The sequence below is a fragment of the Sparus aurata genome, chromosome 2, assembly GCF_900880675.1.
Source record: "Sparus aurata chromosome 2, fSpaAur1.1, whole genome shotgun sequence".
Classification (NCBI taxonomy): Eukaryota; Metazoa; Chordata; class Actinopteri; order Spariformes; family Sparidae; genus Sparus; species Sparus aurata.
In genome coordinates, this window is record NC_044188.1 from 15,348,018 (window position 1) to 15,368,822 (window position 20,805).

Consider the following 20,805-nt stretch of genomic DNA (forward strand, 5'->3'; position numbering starts at 1 on the left):
GGGGACTTTTTTTCTGATGTCAGTACAAGCAGATGCTTCAACAGTGACAGTCACGCTGTAATTACTGAGCAGCCATGCAGAGATGTTATAACGCCCCGCGCTCATATTTCAACATGATTGTGACCTACTGCGAATGAAAGCAATCATTTCTGTCAGTTCTGTAGAGACAATAATGTACTACTTAAGGTACATGTAAAAACCAGCCAGGCTAGTCTGTTATTAGATCAAACTAGTTTACGGTCCTGTTGGAGGGAAATCTGACTGGATGTGGTTTTAAATTGCCGTAGGCAGGTTCTTTGTTTCCTCCGCCTCTCTTTATCTGCAAAAATGCAAGACAGAAGTTGTTCTGCTTCAGCACGGTGGTAAAGTTGTGGAAAATGAATGATGGAAACCATATCTTTTAGATTAAATTAGATGCTGAGGGACCTGCTTTCGCTTCTTCTTCTTTTATATCCTGTGTTTTAGGTGCACCATGTGTTGTTGCGCTGTTCCACCAGCAAAAAACACCACAGAGTAGACTGCAGCAAACGAAGCATGTCTCTAACATACTGTTCATGCCATTACAATGAGATAAGTTGCAGTCTTTGTGGTTTGTGGACTTTTTTGGAAAGTAACCCATATAATATCACTTCATAAAGTATGCATTAACAACTTTTTAAACTACTCTCTCTATATGTGTTCCCGTATCGATGCTTCAGGGCTTCCAAACTTTAGCAAACATTGACTGTGCAGTGACTCTCAACTGTAGGGCATGTACGCACAGTTCCTCACCTCTGTGTTAGAGACACTAACCCTCCAAACCTCTAAAGCCGCTAAAACAAATTCAACATTCATTTACATAAATATAGTTACAACGATTAATCCATGTAAACAGATGCTTCAGAGGGATAGGCCTTGTACAGTACTTGTTTTCAATGCCAAAAGCACTCGGTTTGCATGCAACTCCTACAGTCATGTTGCTCTTGTGGCCTAAGGGGTTAGGGTGCTGTGCATTTAATCGCAATATCCCCGATTCAAGTCTGGCTTAGGGTTGCATGTCATCCCTCATCTCTCTCTGTATGTTATTTCCTGTTGACTTCTTAAAGGGTGAGTTCACCCAACAATAAAACTGTAGGGGCGGCTGTGGCTCAGTGGGCTCAGTGGGTAGAGCGGGTCGTCTAGTGATCAGAAGGTCACCAGTTCGAATCCCGGCTCCCCCTAGTTGCAGGCAGCTCCGTCATCAGTGTATGAATGTGTGTGTGTGAATGGGTGAATGTGGCATGTATTGTACAGCGCTTTGAGCTGTCGTTAGACTGGAAAAGCGCTATAAAAATGCAGACCATTTTACCATTTAGTGACTATCTGCTCACCCCCTCTGCTGATGGAAAGTCAGGTGAGATTTGTAGTTGATTTAATATATCTGGAGCTTCAAAACAGCGTTGTAGGATTCCCCTACGCTGAAGTAGATAGGGACTTTTTCTAAGGATAACATTAAATGCTCCATGCAGCTCGACTGGTGTAATCCAGGTCTCCTAATTTGATTTGGAAAGACGTTATTTATAACCTTGACGCACAGTTGAGATTGTGCAAGCACTTGAGACAGGTTGCATGCTAACACTTTAAGCTTAGCAGCTACAGTGAAGATTTTGGTTTGAAAGGGGGTGTTAATGATGTCTTTTCAGATCCATTTCAGATTTGGGGCTTGGATTGCGCTGTATGGACCCATTTTGTTTTATCATTTTGTTCACATGTTTAAACAAGTCCCCATTTGCTTCAGTTGTTTTGGAGAATGCTGCAGCGCTGTTTTCCTGCAAGGCTCCAGAACCACCAATGATTATCAAAAGGTACTGCTGCAGCAAAGCTTAAAAAAGACGTAATCCAGCAAAGATTTTACCAAAATATATATTTTACTTCAAATGAACAATAACTATATCTGCATTATAATGTCTTTTAACAACTTACTTGTTGGTTTGTGTACTCACATTATTCAAAAATGTTTCCAACAATGTTCAAACTCAAACATGACGGTGTGTTTCAATTGGTCGACTGTCGCAAAAAACATTAGGGGAGAGATAATAAAGACAACAGAAATAATACTGTTCTTTTATTGACACAAAATGAATCTGATGTATAGTTTTTGTTAACCTTGCATGTGAATTTTATGCTGAAACACAAAGAAGTCTGATGAAGCAGTTTTGACATCAGCTCTCTCGTTTTGTTTCCATCTCAGACTCGCCTTCTCATCCCTCACTCGGGCCTGTTTTCTGTCTCTCCCTCTTGTCATGAATCACTGAGTTGTTCATTGTACAGAGTGGGCTGAATCCAATGTTCCTATCAATTTACCTGCTCAGAACCCAGCCAAGGAAAGACAGAGAGAAGGAGGAGGCGGAGGAGGAGGATGGGTGGGGGCTTGCCAACAAAGGCTGGTTCAGAATAGCAGTGCGTGTCTTCTTTATCCCCGGACCCCTCTCTCATGCCTGGTCACGGCTCTCATGTTACCTTCCCGTCCTCCTTGATGCTCGGAGCAGAATGAGATGCTTTGTCCCTGTGCTCCTGCTCGAGACTAAGCCTCTTCCACTCGCTGGCTGCACACAAACACACACACACACACACACACACACACACACACACACACACACACACACACACACACACACACACACACACTGAACAGAGCTCTTTGCGTCTGTCTCTGCTATGAACTTTGTCCATTTCAATCAACTGTATGATCTCTCTGTTTGGTCTCCTTGCTGCCATATACTCTGAACTCTGCATCTGCTTGATCTCCATGCTCCTGTGTGGCAATAAGTCTTTGATTTTTGCTGCTTCGTGTAAAATCATGTATGCATGCATGTGTGTTGTGTGTTGCATATTAAGATTGTCATCGCTGCATTTTGTGTTTGTGTGCATGCAGTCCTGGCTGATTGTGTGTGTGTGTGTATGGGTGATGTGCATGGGTTTTTTTTTTGACTCCCCCCTCCAGTCTCTCAGGTTTACACAGTTATCTCTGGTATGCAGAAACTAGCAGGTCAGGAATGTTAACCTGATTACGTCTCTGCTCCCTGTGATGACACAGACACATACACGCATGCACATGAGTAAGGGGAAAATAAGTGTAAAGTACAGTAGACTTGCTGGGCTCATTATGGAGAACATGACAAGCTAGCAACCGATACCTAATGCCAGGAACACATTGAGAGCTTTTATAAGACTTAAACAGACTTTAGAGAGTGGACGTCAGTAATCAAAGAATTGGATTTGTTTTCTTTTTGCTTGTCATACTGTTCAAATTTTCATATCAAATTATCTTGATATAAATTATATGCTAAAATTGATCGATTAAAGGAGACATATTATGCTCACCCTCCACCTGAATACCCAGTCTCCTGTGATTGGTCAGCTCACACACGCCTGAGCCTGCACCACTAACAACAGCAGAGCAGCTGTGCTAAATCCATTCTTCCGTGCCAAACAAGCCGCTGGGCATAAATTAGGCAAATGTCTGAAATTTGAACATTCAGGGGTAGAAAGACTGTAAAACAAACTCACAGCAGTCTGATGTACTGATCAGTTTCTACCAACTTGAATGTGGGTATTGTTGAAGAGCAGAAGCTGTAGATTGTTATGATCCAACAAACTCATGAGAAACCTTTACTGTTCATAGAACTAGCAGCTTACAGTGACTTCTCCTGCCATCCTTCTCCATGAGTAAAGTAGCTGGTAAACCAAAGATAAGTGACTGACAGCTGCACAGACCTGCATTTTCTTTTGTTTTCGAAAACACCCTATTTTTAGCATCATCCAGACAATAAAACATTCTTTATCAGCCAGAGAAGTCCCACTGGTTTACACTTTTATAACATTGTTCCCGTTTGCCGTGTCCTTCCTCAGTATCATGTTTAAATAGATAACAAATCAAATCCAGGAAGAGAGAAGCCTTTGCATTTGCCCTTTAATGTCTCATTGGAACAATCATGATTGTACTGATTGTTATTATTTCCACTGATAAACTACATCCTGCTGCACGAGCTCTCAACTCATTGTGAACCTCCTACCACATATGTGCTGCATGTTGTCACACAGGTACACACACACACACACACTCCTGTGTGGTTGTTCCTCTGTATGAGTGTGTGTTTATGCGTGAGAGAATCAAAATCACAACTGGCAAGTGAATCAATGAGTTATGGGTTGTGACATCATGAGAGCATGGGAAACTACGCTTTTCACTTGTCCTTCCTTGTGTACACACTTTCTGCGTTGATTTGTCCTGGTTTTGTTCTGCTTCTTTGTGCCTGCCAAGCCCAGCGGTTAGCTGACGTCATGGGTGTCACGTCATTCCCTGTCCTGCCGGCACGCAGCTGTCACTCGATCCTGTGATTTAATGCGGGATGTTAGCGTAAAACCAACAGGCCCTGTTCGCTTCTTGTTTTCTTAAAGGCGGCATGGTTTTTTCGCACTGACTCTACAGGTGCCTGAGGGCACAGAGAGGGCAGGGATGGCAGTCATTTTTGTCACCTGCTCCATCTCTATGTCAGCGTGTGACCTCACTGGAGTTAAAAATAACACGCTGGTCCAGTCACACGTTTGTTCCGTCCCCGACACTGTCAGCAAAAGGAAAAAATTCCTGCGTCGCACCGAGTTGTTGTCAGGAGCTAATGAAGGCGGATCGTTGACGTCTTTACATGCCCGTTGCCAGGGCAACCCCTCATTAAACACTTCATCACTTTCAGAAAGGTGGGGCGGTTCTCTCTGAGTCCCGTGCCTGACATGTTAACAAGGACAGAGAGAGATGTGGTCCAACTATTAGGATACATAGTACACACACACACACACACACACACACACACACACACACACACACACACACACACACACACACACACAGATATACACAGACCAGTGCACAGCAACCCTCCATCATTACCCTCGAGCATGTGAGTGTGTACATGCAAACACGTGTGCAGAGGCTGTCGGATTTTTTACACAGTGAGACGTGGATGTTTACACAATGTCTGTTGTTTGAAGGGATGCAGCGTGTTTCCTCTCGACTATAAAATGGCTGGATCAGGTTCCTGTTGTGATAACCAGCTTCTGTTGCAGAAACACATCGGCGTGCAAGACCATGTAGGGCTATAGAGGTCACACTGTTTACAGAGCTCGGTGTCACAAGCGGCACGTTTTGTGTTTTATCCATGCTGATTCTCAGTCGTCGGGCCTGATTGATTCTGCAGAACTGCAGTGTTTCTCTAACACACTTCACTATGTAAACACACATCCAGATCCTGTCACTCTGTAACATCTCAATCCACCAGTTGTTCTGAAGCAACAACTGCAACAGCTCACAGTGGTTGGAGATGATTTTGATTCTGTTTCGGTCGTAACTTCTGAACCCCTGAACATAAAACTGACAATTTAGCCATTTATTCTTTTAAGCCAATGCCTCAATTTAAGTGAGACAAAATGGCAAAAAACACTGCGACGGATCCTTTCTCATGCTTGTATCTGTAAAAAAAAAAAAGAAAAAAAAAAGACCCCTTAATTTCATAGCAGACACCATTATCCCTCTACACCAGCGAGATCCTGAGATGGCAGTCGTTTGATTGACAGCAGAGCATGAGCATATATGCCCGCCCTGAAGCCTACAACAGTCAAATGAAGTGACCCACTCTCTCTTCTTTCTCCTCTCTCCTGCGCTGCCCACACGCCAGCCTCTAGATGACTGATGCGTCATGTAGCCACTGAGATTTCAAATCCAGTGATGTATAGTTCATAGCAGTTTTTGAAGGAATAAACTTGGAAATGATGCAAGTTTGCCTTGGACCATGTAAAACTGTGTGATGTGGATCCATTGCGTTTTCAGCTACAGGTTATCCCAGAATGTGGCATTTCAGCTGTCGCTGAGGTTGGATAGCTCTTAAACACTTCAATATCCACATGAACTACATCACCTGAATAGTAAGCTGCTATTACAGACTTTTTTCTTTTAAATTACATTTTCATTACTGTGCGAGTGCCTTTGTCTGGATTTTTTCGGCGACTGAGTGGGGTCACTGCCTTGTATTTAACATGCTGTCATTCTTCCTCCTTGGACCCACATTGTATGTTTACAGGCACGTTACTTCACACCTTTGTAGAGCGATGAACCACATTCTCAAGTTTGCAGTTTCCTGTGTCAAGTAGGTAACATTAGTACTCAAAATACTGCTAATGCTAATCGTAGCAGTATGGTAAAATACTGCTACTGAAATAATATGTGAAACTAATGGTTTATGGTGCATAGACTTTTACAATACACAATAAGATACAATATAAGAATAAATCCATCAGTGAGTCACTAAGCGGGCTTGATCTCGGCTGCTTTCCTGATGAGTAACAGTCCATAATGCATGCCCATAAACTACAGAGCTTTCTTTGGTTAGATGGCACCAAAGTTTTCTGCATTAATCTCATTATGTGTGAGTGTGTGTGCTTGTGTGTTTGGCGGTTGAAGGTGGCTCATGCTGAGCTGCTGGAGGGGAAGTGATGGGGAGGATGAAAAGCAGAAGCAAGCGGCTTTCTCAGCAGGACATAAAAGTCTTTGTGTTCTTCACACACACGGCGTCTTTATATAAAGAGGGTCTATATTTAGAAGCTACAAGCCCTCAAGGGTGAACTGCAACCGAAGCTATCGGACATTGGTGTGTGTGTGTGTGTGTGTGTGTGTGTTAGCACTGGTGCGTTGATGAGGTGATGCTAACCTGTTGCTGAAGTGTTAATAGAGAGACTCTGCGCGCCCTTTTCTTCCGACTTTCAAATGAATTTCTCTTGAACAAATCATCGCAGCACTTCATCATTACATGAAGTTCATCTGAGGGCCTCCATGATGTGCATGTAGCGGCACCGACCTGAAGTGAACTGGCAATGAAAAGGACTGAGATCATTGTTTGATATTCTACAGGTTCCAGTTCTTCTGTGCTTGTGACCTGCATCATACAGTATGACCAGGGGGGGGTGTTGAGGTTGTTGACTAGAACCACGAGAACATGAGCACGGAGGAGAGGGAGAGGAAATGGCAGCCAGCGTCAAGTGTGTATGCGTGTCTGAATACAATGTTTTTGAGCTTGAATTTCACTCACAAAGGCCCTGTCCCATGACATCACACTGATATGATGAGAAAGGAGTTTTTGTGTGTGTACTGTACACACAGGGTGATATCATTTGTTATGAGCGTTTGGATCCTTTTGTGTGAGTGTGTGTGCTTTTAGTAATGACCGATTGTGTTATCGGGGCAGAGATGTTAGATGTTATTGACAGTAGAAACAGCATACTGAGTCCAGCAGCAACAAAAAGTGACAGTTGTCATTGTTTATGGTGATGGTGATGTGGAACGCATCAGCTGTGCAGGTACATCATTTGGTTGTTAACTTTTCATTCCAGTTCGGACCGCTTGGACAACTTCCTTTTTTTAGCCCATCAGCCCCAGTGTGCCTTTCTGAGCTTCTGCCTTCTGAATATCATAGCAGCCATTTTTTTTCATTCATTTTAAAAGCATTTCTGTATCGACTGGCCTCGTAACTTCCTTTGACCCACCAACTCCCTAGAAACATGTGCTCCCGAACAAAATACAGTATCGAACCTTTTCAGAAAGTGGGTTAGTCAAGTTGTTGGCTGAGAAGGAGCACTGCTGGCCGACCTTAACATTACATCAGCTCGGAGAGAGAGGGAGTGGACCGCATAGAGGAGAATATTAGTGACTGGTACAGCTCAAAGAAGATGTCAGAATGCCTTTCTTTGTGGATCCTTTTCTCCCGTTCAGTTTTTACTTTACAGCTCTTTTGTGTGTTGCTCCTTTTCAGAGTGGCTCACAAAACATATATTGGTAAAAAAAAAAAAGTCCAGAAAAAAGTAAGGGGAGGTTGATAAACAAGTCACTGAGGATGAAATTAAAAGTGATGGGAGAAAAGAGGGAGGGGCAGGGGTAAAAAAAAAAAAAAAAACCTAGTCCATAATTCATTTCGCCTCATAATGGCTTCATTGGCCCGAAGAGCTGCAGGAATACTGCAGGCAACGCAGGGCAACCTGATCCCTGGTAACCCAAAGAAACCAGCCGGAGACACGGCCCTGTCTCCAGGCAAACCACACTACACTATACTACAGTATGTATGATAATACAGCCAGCTCTTTGTCTCTACAAACACACAATCTCCTACAACCTCTACCCTCGCAGTCATATAGTGCACACATAAACATTTAGCCATGAGAGTCATTAAAAGACAAATAATGCGATTTTTCACCGTGTTGACACACAGACAGAAGTAATGTGCGGCTTCTCTGCTCTTCCCACCCTGTACTTTCACTGAAAAACTGGAACGGGGAGAGAAGAAAAGAAGAAAACGGTCATTTTCTCTGAGGTAACTGTGGTTTGTGGAGTTGGGATTCTGTGCTTCTCAGTCGAGCTGTAAAGGCTTGTGGTCTGCACAGACGTGGCGACTGCACTTGCAGTCGGTACATTGTGTATGTTTTGGACCGTAGACGCAGGATAATATAACTCGTCTTGTGTCTTGAGTCGCTCTGGAAAAGAAGTGAGCAGCAACGGTAACAGCGTGGGGTTAATGGCAGAGAGGCTGGCATCAAACAGCGGCGCAGGGCTTACAAATGACTTAGGCTGAGGGTTGTCTGGGGATTTGGGCAGAGCTGGGAGTCTCCTCTGATCTGGGCTTTGTGGGTGTTTGTAATTACAAGCGGCAGCAGTTGGTCTTATTTGCGGGAATCCCAGGTACTGATGCATGCATTTGTTACATCATTCACTCCTGTCAGAGGAGTTGTGGGTGGTTAAGTCTGGACTTGGGAAAAGTTTGGAGCCGCTTTCTATTAGTATCTGTAGCCTGAAACATTTATAGAGACGTCTGTTGGAAATTGTCACTAAAGAAAACGACAACAAGATATTTTGTTACCAGTGGCGTGTAGACATGGAGATGGTTTTTGATTTATCAGGCTGGCATAGGAGATACCATTCTCTGCCTCCGCCCGGTACAATGGAGATAGGATTTCATGTGTTTTGCTCACAACAAAAACATTGCAAAATTCAGCGGCAGCATCTCCTTTTCTGGATAATCCACAGGCCTCATTGAATTGGTTTTACTGGAACTGTTCTAAAAAAAAAAAAAACAGTCCCTCTGAAAGCTGTTGACAGCATGTTTTATGGAGTATTCAGGCTGATTCTGGAAACACACAATGCTGCTGAATTTTTGAAATTCTGTGATCACCACTAATGAAGCCAGTTCAGGCAGCCGCGGCTCGAGTCGCTGCTGCGCTGACGTGACATCCACGCACTGCATCGCATATCCGACAAGTCCTTTTTAATCATGGTGGCGCGCTTCAAACCCACTGTCTTACTGAATGCCACTCTGCTGACCCACCTCCTCCTCAAGCATCCACATGAAAGCTCTGAATCTGTGTTGCTCAAGGGGGGGACGTCATCATCACTGCCCACTCTCTGCTGTGGAGGTCAAAGCCTAGACGTCAAACAGTTTTACACATTAACATTCAAATACAGCTGTTTTTCATATGAGTTGACAGATTGAAATTAAACTCCTTTCACCGAGTCATGGTCAAACTCTACAGTTCAGGGTGACCACGGTGCTCTGTGGCCTTTGAAGGATAGGCTCGTCGCCAGTCTGAGGGCCCTGCAGTCGTTCTTGGTCGAGGCTGTTGCACCGACAGTGGTGGATGAACTCGTGATCTTCAAAAGTTTTCAGGGAAGACCCACCTTTTCAGACAAATACCATGTACATCATACACTAAACCATGCCCACATAGAGTAAAGTAAAAGTTGGACAGCTGAAGTTCAGCATACAGGGCAGACTAAATGAGGTCAGGCTGACGCAGGAAGATGTGTTTAGTTTTTTTTTTCTTTCTGAATCACTGAGCTAGCTTCTCGTATTTGGGTAGGAGGATGCTTGCATTAAAGAGGGCCTTGGTGAGAGACATCCATACCGCCCACTGGTGTTTAATTTATCTTTCAAACAGTTAGGAGGCCAGTATTTTGACCCAGTCCCAGCAGGTTCATGAGTACACCTAGACATTTCAGAGATGGTATCAAAAAAGCTGGGAAAATGAAACTGAAACTATGTGCACGGCTAGATGCTGATAAAATCAACGTAACAACCTCATCGCCTGAATAAATGTTAGCTAAATATACCTCTGCAAAGCCACAGACACGTTAAAGCTGTCATGTTGCAACTTTATGTTGTTTTTAGATGCCGTGCTTTACTCTGCTTAGGTACAGGCACATAAACTGCTTGGTTATGTTGAGGAAAACATAATGGACTGGCTTAGAATACCTGTTTTGATTGTCACAAACACAGCAGGAGATGGGCTTACGTCTCCTTAAAAATGTCCTGTCAAGTGACGTTTACAAATAATGAAACCCACTCCAACTGCCATCACCCATTTGGTGGCCTTATCACCTGTAACTGCACCACCACAATAGAACTTCTAACATCACATCCTGGCGACTGGGCTGTATCTAGATGAGGAAAACCTTTAAATGATTTGTTTAATGCAACTATAATCAGTATTTTATATTGACGAGGTATAATGTGACTTCTTGTATTTGAAGTCCCATCTGATTTACCCAGAGAGAATTACCACCGACTCTGCAGTTCTCTTTTCACAATTTTTGATTGTTTATACCAGAAACATCTCAGTTGGGGTAAGTTAAATTCAAACCTTAAAAGGAGATAATGTGTCAGTCTTCTGTTTACAGCCAGTTTCCGCTGCCTCCAAGTGCCAAGAACTTCTGCTTGCTAGCGTGCTGTAAAAAGAAAGTTCGTTTTTTATTTTTGATATATATGTTTAAGTTTAACATTACCTCCATTCCTCAACTCTCTGTCTAATTCTTTCTTCTTCTACTGCGTAAAACCTTGTTTACTTCGTCCTGCTTGTGAATCAGCTTGACATAACAAGTGCGCAAAACAAACAGAGGTGTCAATTTAAATGGTTATGCTACGTTCATTTGCTCTTTCACACCTCAGGGCTTCTGCTCCTCCCCCCCATGTGATCACCTTTTTTAGGCTGTAACCTTGTGTCTGTGATTCACTTCATGGATGTTTGGGAAGGCAGTAACAGATCATGTGTAGGTTTTTGTGTGCTGTTTGTGTCTGGTTGTTGAGTGTGTGCTCAGTAGCAGTAGCCCACTGCTGGGGCGTGGTGGACTCACTGTGTAGCTTGGCAGCGGTACAAGCCCGGCCTGGATTTCAGATGTGGTGATGTGGAGTGCCTGTTGGGAAACTGAGGGGGAGACCGTGTGTGTATTTAGGAGAAAAGAAGGGAAATGGAGGGGAAGAGAGGTTTTGTGTGTGTGTGTGTTTGTGTTCTAAGGAGGGTGTGTCTGATGGTAAGTGAGGAGGAGGAGGTGTGTGTGTGTGTCATTGTTGCTCCAAGTTACAGACCAGGGTTCCCTTCCTGTAAGCTGTTAGAACCCGGCCAGATGGTGAATCTTGACTCCACCATGAGGAAAAAAACAACAACAAGACACACAGGGACGATTGTGTGTGTACTGTGTGTGTGTTGGTGTGTGTGTGTGTATATGTGTGTGTGTGTGTGTGTGTGTAACTGGTGTCCTGTGTGGTGTGGCCACTGAAGTGAACCAGGCAGCATTAACTATTCAGGAGAGCAGGGTTTCCCTATGACAGCCTCCTTTGCTCCGCTGACTTCTGACTGACACTCTCATCTCTCATATCTCTGTAAGAGCTTCATGGAAACACCTGTGTGTGTGTGTGTGTGTGTGTGTGTGTGTGTGTGCGTGTGTGTGCGTGTGTGTGTGCGTGTGTGCACTGTGCATATGACTGATAAGAAGGTGGATAAAGTTTCCTCTTTGTCTACTTTGACTAAGTTGCTTGATTTGTGGAATTCAGCCAGCGTGTCTTGTTTATCAGTCAAACTGTGTGTGTGTGTGTGTGTGTGTGTGTGTGTGTTGGTATCTATATATTCCAGGGGACTTACATAGCAGTGCAATGTAATAATAAGTTAAGGACATGCTGTGCCTGAGAACATATAGACATTCCAGTGCTGTACCTATATGAACCATGTTCACAGTGCTGCGTGTGATGTTCCTGAATGTAGACGCCGCTAACGATAATGAAAACAGCAGAGCAGTGACTGTTTAGGGTGTCTGAGGTTGTTTATAGTCGGGGTGTCACAATACCTGAATTTCCAACTCTGATACAATCAACACCTTGAAAAAAAAATTTGTATTTGATACCATGTTAGATACCATGGTGAGAAAGCCGGAAGCCGGAATTTTTGATTTTTATCAAAAGATGAATATAAAAAAGGTTATAACATAAAGAGATATGATCCCTTCTTGCTTTCTTTCTTCTTTCTCTAAATATCACATCTTTTTGCATAAAGCCATTTCTTGACTTGTGTGTGAAATTCAACCACATCTACAGTTGATCCTCCTAATATGTACTTCTATCATGTTTTTCTTTATATAGTTCCCAGAGTGCGGCTTCTACGGCATCTATGACAAGATTCTTCTGTTCAAGCATGACACATCCACCAACAACATCCTGCAACTGGTTAAAAATGCCGGTGACATTCAGGAGGGAGATCTGGTGGAGGTCGTGCTCTCTGGTAAGAAACCGTCTCCTCTCCTCTCCTCTCCTCTCCTCTCCTCTCACCTCTCCTTGTTTTGGAGGCCATCTCGGAAGTTATCACTGCCGTGCCATTATTATTGTACCATTATTCAGGTACAAGATAGCCCTATTCAAATTTAAATGACCTTCCTTCTTCCCTCCGCTATCTCCCTTTCATTACTGTTGTCACTCTGCATCACAGCTCTTGAAATCAGTCCTTATCTGCTAATTTTACTTCTACTTATCTAATGATGGCCTAATCTGTTCTTCCATTGTTTCAAACTATAATAGTCCCCTGTTAAGTGGTAAAACCATCTACCTTTCTATCCTGTCTCCATCTCATTTATCTTATCATTCTTTATTTTGCACATTAAAAGTGGTATGATAGTACCGTGTGACCTCAATCTACCCCTGTTTTCCCTTGAAGCGGCAGCCACGTTTGAAGATTTCCAGATTCGGCCGCACGCACTCAACGTGCACTCGTACCGGGCCCCGGCCTTCTGCGACCACTGTGGAGAGATGCTGTTCGGACTGGTCAGACAGGGGCTCAAGTGTGACGGTGAGGAAAATGGGGAGACGAGGTGTCACATTTTGATGTGGTTCACACATTTCTTTGAGAAATCAACTATAACACTCACCAAATATGCTCCTTCTCCTCCCCCTTGTCCTGCTCTGTCGACCTCCTGCTTCTCTGATCCATGCCGCCCCCTGCAGGATGTGGACTAAACTACCACAAGCGCTGCGCATTCAGCATCCCAAACAACTGCAGTGGAGCTCGCAAGCGGCGTCTGTCCACCACATCCTTAAGCAGCAGCCAGTCCCTGCGCCTCTCCACCACCGAGTCGGTGTTTAGTGTAGGGACGGTCTCCACCTGCGCAGAGGAAGCCAGCCTCATCCGCTCACACACACAAATGGTACCTATGCACACAGTGTCATGGTCAGTTTGAGACTATTAAAGTGGACGAGGCTTTCCAAAGAACAACATTTATTACAGTTTTATGTTTTAATTAAAGATCACAAATTAGGTAAAACCACCTTAATTCAGTTTAGTCACAGATTAAGAAGATTTTTTATGTTGAGACAGAAAGTACATATGTGATGGCAATGAAATCTTTTATTTGAAAATGTCAGCACAGCTTTCCCAGAAACAATCCCAGTTATTCAGGTTAATTCACAGATGATTTAGCCTCCCGAACAATTTTCACCTTAACTTCTTCCTACTAAAGGCAGATGGCTCTTCAAGTAGTAAAAATAATAGGTCTTCAAATGAAACAAAAACTACTAGTACAAGTGGTTTGTATCAATGTAATTTGGGTGAACCCTTAAAGTAAACTTATTAGCTCATTATTGGTGACATTAATGCCATTTTGTTCACATAAAATACATCATTTGTGGTTGATTTCTCCTTTAAATTTGAAACAAAACAGAATAATGTACGGGAGCCATCTATTTTGACAGGAAACAGAAGCTTAAACCAGCTACCATAAATATTTTTCATCATAACAATCTATTAAATCATTAGAAATGTGTGATGTGAAAGCAACTAGCAATGAAGCCACAGAGAATTATCTTGTGAATCTGCAGCTCCCCTCATCTACAGAGCCCCTAAAGTCCCGAGGGGTGAATTTATCTCGTTCACACACGATAATAACTTGTTGGCACAAGATAACACAAGTGTTCCCGCAAGATAAATGATATCACCTTACTTGACTTCAGACTCCACACTCTGCCCACAACTTCAGTGTTTTTGCATCACTTTCACCATTAGCAGGCAGCAACAACTGTTGACTATCCGCTCAGCAGACAAACACAGATAACAACTAGCTGTAAAGAGTTACAGAGATATTAACCTCAGGATGATACTGCAGATAAAGGCACTGAATGAGACTGTTGGAACTTTGCCCCATTGATGTGTGCACTTGTTTCTGCTGTCCCCAAATGACTGAAGAAAAGTATTGCAAGTTTAAGAATAAGAAATTAATAAATGAACAATTAATTATTGGTTTTCTTGCTGTTTTAGTTACGCACATACTATCAACTTCATTGACACTCTCTGCTCCCTGTCTAATTTTGCCAGCCACGCACTGCTAGTGATGCCCGCCGCTTCTACACGGGCAGACCTGTTCACTTGGACAAGATCCTGATGAGCAAGGTGAAGGTGCCTCACACATTCGCTGTCCATTCGTACACAAGGCCGACGGTCTGCCAGTACTGCAAGAGGCTGCTCAGAGGGCTGTTCAGGCAGGGCCTCCAGTGCAAAGGTGGGTACGGATGGAGAGAGAGGCACTTTCCTGGGATGTCTGGTGTGATGCAGAATATTGGCTAAATCTAATCAGATGTAATCGGATCTGAATTAATTGTGTTTTGTTCCTTGCAGACTGCAAGTTCAACTGCCATAAACGCTGCGCGTACAAGGTTCCCAATGACTGCCTTGGGGAGACCATCGGTGAGGGGACAATATAAATCTCTTTTCTAATGTGTTTGTGACTCTGTTAACACTGCATGGATTCAGTGTTATATTCTCATCCGCATGTCTCCATTGTCAGAATTAGCTTTACTTTAACATCCATACATGATATAACACATTATCTAACAAGACTGAAACTCACTAATGTTTTTATCTTCTCAGACAACAGAAGTAACTCTGGTAAGTATTATTAGTACTTGGTATTGATGCATGTAAAGCTGTACTGTTCTGATAGTGGCCTCGGTAGAAGTAGTCACAGCAGTAGCAAGTAGATTTTCCACAGCATTTTAAACACAAAGCTACTTTAAATTAAGTCACACTCAACTTCTCCTCTCCCTCGTTTTCCCCCCCAGACATATTGAGTCCCAGTGCGGACCCTGAGGTGCCCATGGACTACAGCACCGACTACGACGCTGCAGACAAGTCTTCAATGGATGACTCGGACGAGGCCTGTAGCATCCCTGGGTCCTTCTCTCCTGAAAACAACCAGGATGGAACCAGCGGCGATCAGAGGTATGAGGAAAAACACACACATATTTGAAATGATAATGTAAACTTGACAATGATAATGTAACCTTGACGATGATTATGTAATTGAGTAAAACTTTAATGAAAAACTGATAATCAAATTTGCAATTTCATTTTCACATATTCTAATGGGCCTTTAACTTTTATTTTGAAAGGCTTGAACTGTTCTGAAGCAGACATAATTAAAATGCAGTGAGCAATGAGCCTCCTGTCTATAGCTTTTACATTTACATGTCACCATGCTGTCTTTGTGACAAAATGAAAATGCATTTCTCAAACAATTTGAAAATGAAAGACGACATTTGATGTTTCATTTTCAAAGACTTAGACTGCTTCCAAGTAGACAATAATTAAATGAAAATATATAATATCAGACATTTTCACATTAAAGTCACAATTAAAATGAAAATGCAATCTAGTAATTTGAAAATGCGCACATTAATTTATATAGGAACTTTACCTGTTATGATGTTTAAAAAAAATCAGTGGCGTAGATTTGTTGGTCCAGTTGTATTTGATGGCATTTTTGTGGGATGTTTGTCTGACTGGGCCACTTGAGTCTAGAAACCTACTTAAGACAGCCTCCTGACGTTGTTGTCAATAAACTTCAATGCAAGTTATGTAGACAGTGTGCGGGAGTCAATCTGAAAATGAAAGCGACATGCTATGTTTAATTTTCAAACACCTTCTCTGCTGTACAGTGCACAATATTCAAATTCAAAAATATAAAAAAATAACATTTTAATTTTCAAATTGACATGATCATTTAAATGTCCTTTACTGGCTTCCTTAAAAACACACATTTCACTGACTGCTGAGTCCTGTCCCCCTCCTCCTTCTAGTGTTTACATCCCACTGATGAGAGTGGTACAATCGGTGAGACAGACAACCCGTCGGTCCAGTACGGCTATCAAGGAAGGATGGATGGTTCACTACAGCAACAAGGACACACTGGTAAAAACATGACCCAGCCTGTGATTCCCCTGCTCCCCTCTCTCTGGGTATCTAAACCAGTCTGCACCTCTCCTTGTCATCGTTGTCAGAGCTCAACATATGGTTTTAGTCACTTTATTCTAGATGCAAGAACTCACTCCTCTTTTCCATGACTCACTGCAGTGTGATTGTTCTGTTTACTTCCACTCACTTAGAGATATGAAGCACGCATGGGTGAAAAACATAGTTATAGTTATATAGCTCTCCCTGAAAACATAACAGCACTCAACCGAATGAATGTCAGACTCGAGCTAAAAGGCTTTTCTTCTGCCTTTTTCTTTCTCAGAACTCAGTCTATAGATTTGACCTCAAAGAAAAACTTTTTTCTGCCTTGCTCATCTCGTGTTTCCTCTCTGGCCTCACTGATGTCCTCCTTTCTCTTTCTTCAACTTTTACCTCTCCTCTTTGTTTCCACCTTCTTCTCCTGCAGCTTGTTCTCCTGCTCATCCTCCTCATGAGGCAAGTCATCTTTTCCTCTGGATGTCAACTTTGAGCTCGAAATTCATTCATATTGATCCCTGAACTTTGCCACCTGATCCGTGCCCGATCCCTCACTCTCTCTGTCCTCTCTCCATCCAAACCCTTCAACGTCCTGCCGTCCCACATCCTACTCCAACCCCCCACAGAGAAAGAGGCACTACTGGCGTCTGGACTGTAAGTGCATCATCCTTTTCCAGAACAACACCACCAACAAATACTACAAGGTAACTAGAGATTACTCCTTGAAAATCCACAATCTCAGCTCATTTATTTGAAGAGTGCACCTTTTTTTAAAAATTGTGGCGTCCTCTTGCAGGAGATCCCTCTGTCTGAGATCCTGGAGGTGCGCCCTGCTGGAAACTTCACTCTCGTGCCTCCAGGCACGAATCCTCACTGCTTCGAGCTCATCACTGGCACTATGTGCTACTTTGTTGGGGAGGACCCCAACACCCTCCCTCCTGTGTCCCCCAGCAATCCCCAGACTCTCCCCCCGACCCCTCCCTCCCCCAGCCAAGTAGCTCCAAACAGCGGCATCGGCCGCGAGGTGGCCAAGGCGTGGGAGAGCGCCATCCGGCAGGCCCTCATGCCTGTCATCTTTCAGGACGCACCACCAGCTGAGGGGAACACAACTCACAGTAAGTTGAGAGCAGCCGAATGCAGGTGGCAGTTGATTATTATGTTTATGAAAGTGGCTCACCTGAGATTTATGGATGGAAGTAAAAACAGAGTGCTGTTTCACCAGCCAACCAGGTGCTCAGGTGACAAAAGAGCAAATATGAAAAAACTACTTTCCAACTCTGTCAGAGTTTGCTCTTTATTTAATGTTTTTGTTATTTTTAGTAACACTGCTATTGTTACTGTCGCCCTCTAATGTGTTCAGATATCAATTTTGCATTATAGCAAAGTTTTCAATTGTAGTTTTGGGACTTTGTCCTGTCACAGTAGGTTTTATTTTGTGCCAGCATTTCAAAATGTCTTGAAAACAAAATCCTGTCTAACTTGTAAAGATACATTTATTTGCCATTTAGGTATTATATAAAACTCCAAATTTAAAAATGTGTCCCTTTCCTACGCCACGTCTTCTGTACTTTTTCTACTTCTTAAAAATTTGAAATGGTTTCAAAACCACTCACAAGACCTTGAGATATTAACAAGGTTTAGGATTACATGAGAATATTGTATTATTATGGGTATGAAATCAGCTATAAATGGTAAATGGACTGTATATAATGCTTTTCTGGCCTTAGCAACCACTCATAGCACTTTAAAACACAAGTCGCACCCTTTAGACACTTGGACGTGTAGACTAAAGGGGCCGGGAATCAAACCCTCCTGGGGCGGTCATTTTGTGCTCATAACACAGAATTATTAACATGAAACCAACAAAACAGGAGGGTTATCCCTTAATGAAAGACACCCTGACGGAGGCCCAAATACAGAGCATTCTCTTCCAGTAAGTTGTTCTTTCATGTTTAGTATGCTGTACTCAGGTAGAGCGAAAATAACACACAGTACTGTGTGATATAAATTGGTGACAAATTGTTTTCATTAAGTTGTAGTACACAATTCAGAACTCACTGTGCCTTCTAACTTGCTCTTGGTGCTGTATTTTCAGGACAAGCCTCGATCAGCATATCGGTGTCCAACAGTCAAATACAAGAGAACGTGGTATGAGTTTTGTCAACTTTTGCAATTTTCTTCCATTTTTGAAATGAATCACTGATACACTGATGATGAAGATGATGGATGTATTAAATATTGTTCTACAGGATATTGGTACAGTGTACCAGATTTTTGCAGATGAAGTGCTGGGATCTGGCCAGTTTGGAGTCGTGTATGGAGGTATGTCGGTGTATTTGTAGTGATGCTGATTGAGCTCTAGATTGCTGTATTTTATGAGGGTCAACACAAATATGTTAAAGTGCTGTAAGGAAAATAATGGAATGCAAGGCTGAAAGCTAATTAAAAAACACCCAAAAATATTAATTATACTGATACATTTGTGATGTCTGTGTGCCAGATATCAAATCATGTTTCTGCTAACACCTGAATTTTTGACCAAATTGTCAGCAGATGAGTTGCATTGTGGGTAATGTAGGCAGGTTTAACAAGCAATAAGAAGAAAAGAGATGATATTCTCTTGTTCTGCAGCATCAATTGGTTAAAATAACTCAATCTATGTCCACCACGTGAGGTTCAGTTCACATCCGCATCTGTCGCTAACGCTCCGTCTCTCCATCAGGAAAGCACAGGAAGACAGGGAGGGACGTGGCTGTCAAAGTCATCGACAAGCTCCGCTTTCCCACCAAACAGGAGAGCCAGCTGAGGAACGAGGTGGCCATACTCCAGGTAAAACACACACATGCTGTATGTTTCACTGCAGTTGTGACACAGTACAGGTGCTTTGACAGATAATGGATATCAATGCTGTTATATTGGCACATACATAAAGATTTTTGACATCCCTTCCAATACTGCTGTCCATCGTGACATTAACAAGGTTTGTATTGACCCAGTTGAACCGTGAGTGTCAGTATCAGTATGACGTCATGAGCCATGTTCATAATAACTTCTAAGAGGAAGTACATTTTCATCTTTGTTTACTTCTTAGGAAGTGATGATTCACTGTCTGACTTGATCTGTGACAGGTTTACCTTGTTTAAAAAAGGAAGGATAAAGCCCTTAATCATAGTGCATTCTGAATTTTAGCAGTTACATCAAAGCTGAGACAGTTTAGTCAATAAGTGGTGAAAATATACCAGTGTGAGAGTTTCCCTTTGCTCTTTCAAATGCTCTCAATTACACCATTGTTTAAACATTTGGAATAACCTTTTGTATTAATTTAATTTCAATAATTGTTCCCATAATTTCAACATAGAAAGAAATTCAGACACCAAATGTATTAAAATTTCAGATTATTTGAAGTCATTTGGAATTTTGAATTTTTGTATATTGTGAAATTTTATTTTTTATGCGTACAATTTTTTATTTTATAATGTTTTACACGCAGTAGATAGCTAAAAGAAGGTTGGTAATTCGGGAAAAAAGGTTCTGATGAATGTAAAAAATATTGTTTTTTTTAATTAAAGGGCAACTCCACCAATTTTACACATCAAAGTGTGTTTATAGGTCTTGGGGAGTGCTTCCGCATATATGGAAAAAAGTATAGCTGATATAAAGCCTTTTGTGGCTCCAGAGGAAGCTGCCTGTTATCGGATAAATTGCCTCCAGTAATGTCACTCAGCAACTGTTGCATTTTGGGTAATATAGGTGCCAGCATTTGTAAAGGAGTAAGAATGCATGGAAGAAAAACAGTAATTTCGCTGCTTCTGCTGTATTGATTTGGATCATTTGGATTATTTAGTTGAGAAATATATTTGAATTTTATGAACAGCCGTGTTTCTCTGGTTTAGGCTCATACTTAAATGTACGTTGCATTGTTCACCAGCAGATGGAGACAGATGTGCATCTGTCTCTCTGTTTGCAGTCTGACTTCCCCATCAGCTCCACTGTTATTCACTTGGCCTTTCAGACTACAAAGACTTATTCACATCCTGCAGGTTTCGAGTGAAATATATTTTAAAACACTACATTACGCTGAGTCATATATATGAGTGGTAAGATTCCCACTTTTGATGGCGTTTTTGGAGCATCGTTTGCCGCAGACAACACATTTTCTGTTCTGCTGTGTTTCACATTCCTCTCCTGTGGTTTGCCGTCTGACTCTTCTTCTTC

General features: G+C 42.4%; 1 protein-coding gene across 2 annotated transcripts in view; it reads left to right on the forward strand.

Moving 5' to 3' along the window:
- Positions 1-20,805, forward strand: part of prkd2 (protein kinase D2) — a 41,036-nt gene that overhangs the window by 12,032 nt on the left and 8,199 nt on the right. Inside the window, exons 2-14 of one of the 2 annotated variants that reach the window (XM_030399724.1) lie at positions 12,462-12,600; positions 13,030-13,161; positions 13,317-13,516; positions 14,680-14,863; positions 14,980-15,048; positions 15,232-15,249; positions 15,423-15,582; positions 16,440-16,551; positions 17,217-17,294; positions 17,387-17,705; positions 18,686-18,738; positions 18,840-18,912; positions 19,313-19,419. In XM_030399724.1, coding sequence (XP_030255584.1) covers positions 12,462-12,600; positions 13,030-13,161; positions 13,317-13,516; positions 14,680-14,863; positions 14,980-15,048; positions 15,232-15,249; positions 15,423-15,582; positions 16,440-16,551; positions 17,217-17,294; positions 17,387-17,705; positions 18,686-18,738; positions 18,840-18,912; positions 19,313-19,419 — 1,644 coding nt within the window. The remainder of the gene's footprint in view (positions 1-12,461; positions 12,601-13,029; positions 13,162-13,316; positions 13,517-14,679; positions 14,864-14,979; positions 15,049-15,231; positions 15,250-15,422; positions 15,583-16,439; positions 16,552-17,216; positions 17,295-17,386; positions 17,706-18,685; positions 18,739-18,839; positions 18,913-19,312; positions 19,420-20,805) is intronic. The other variant, XM_030399733.1, reaches the window with a different exon arrangement.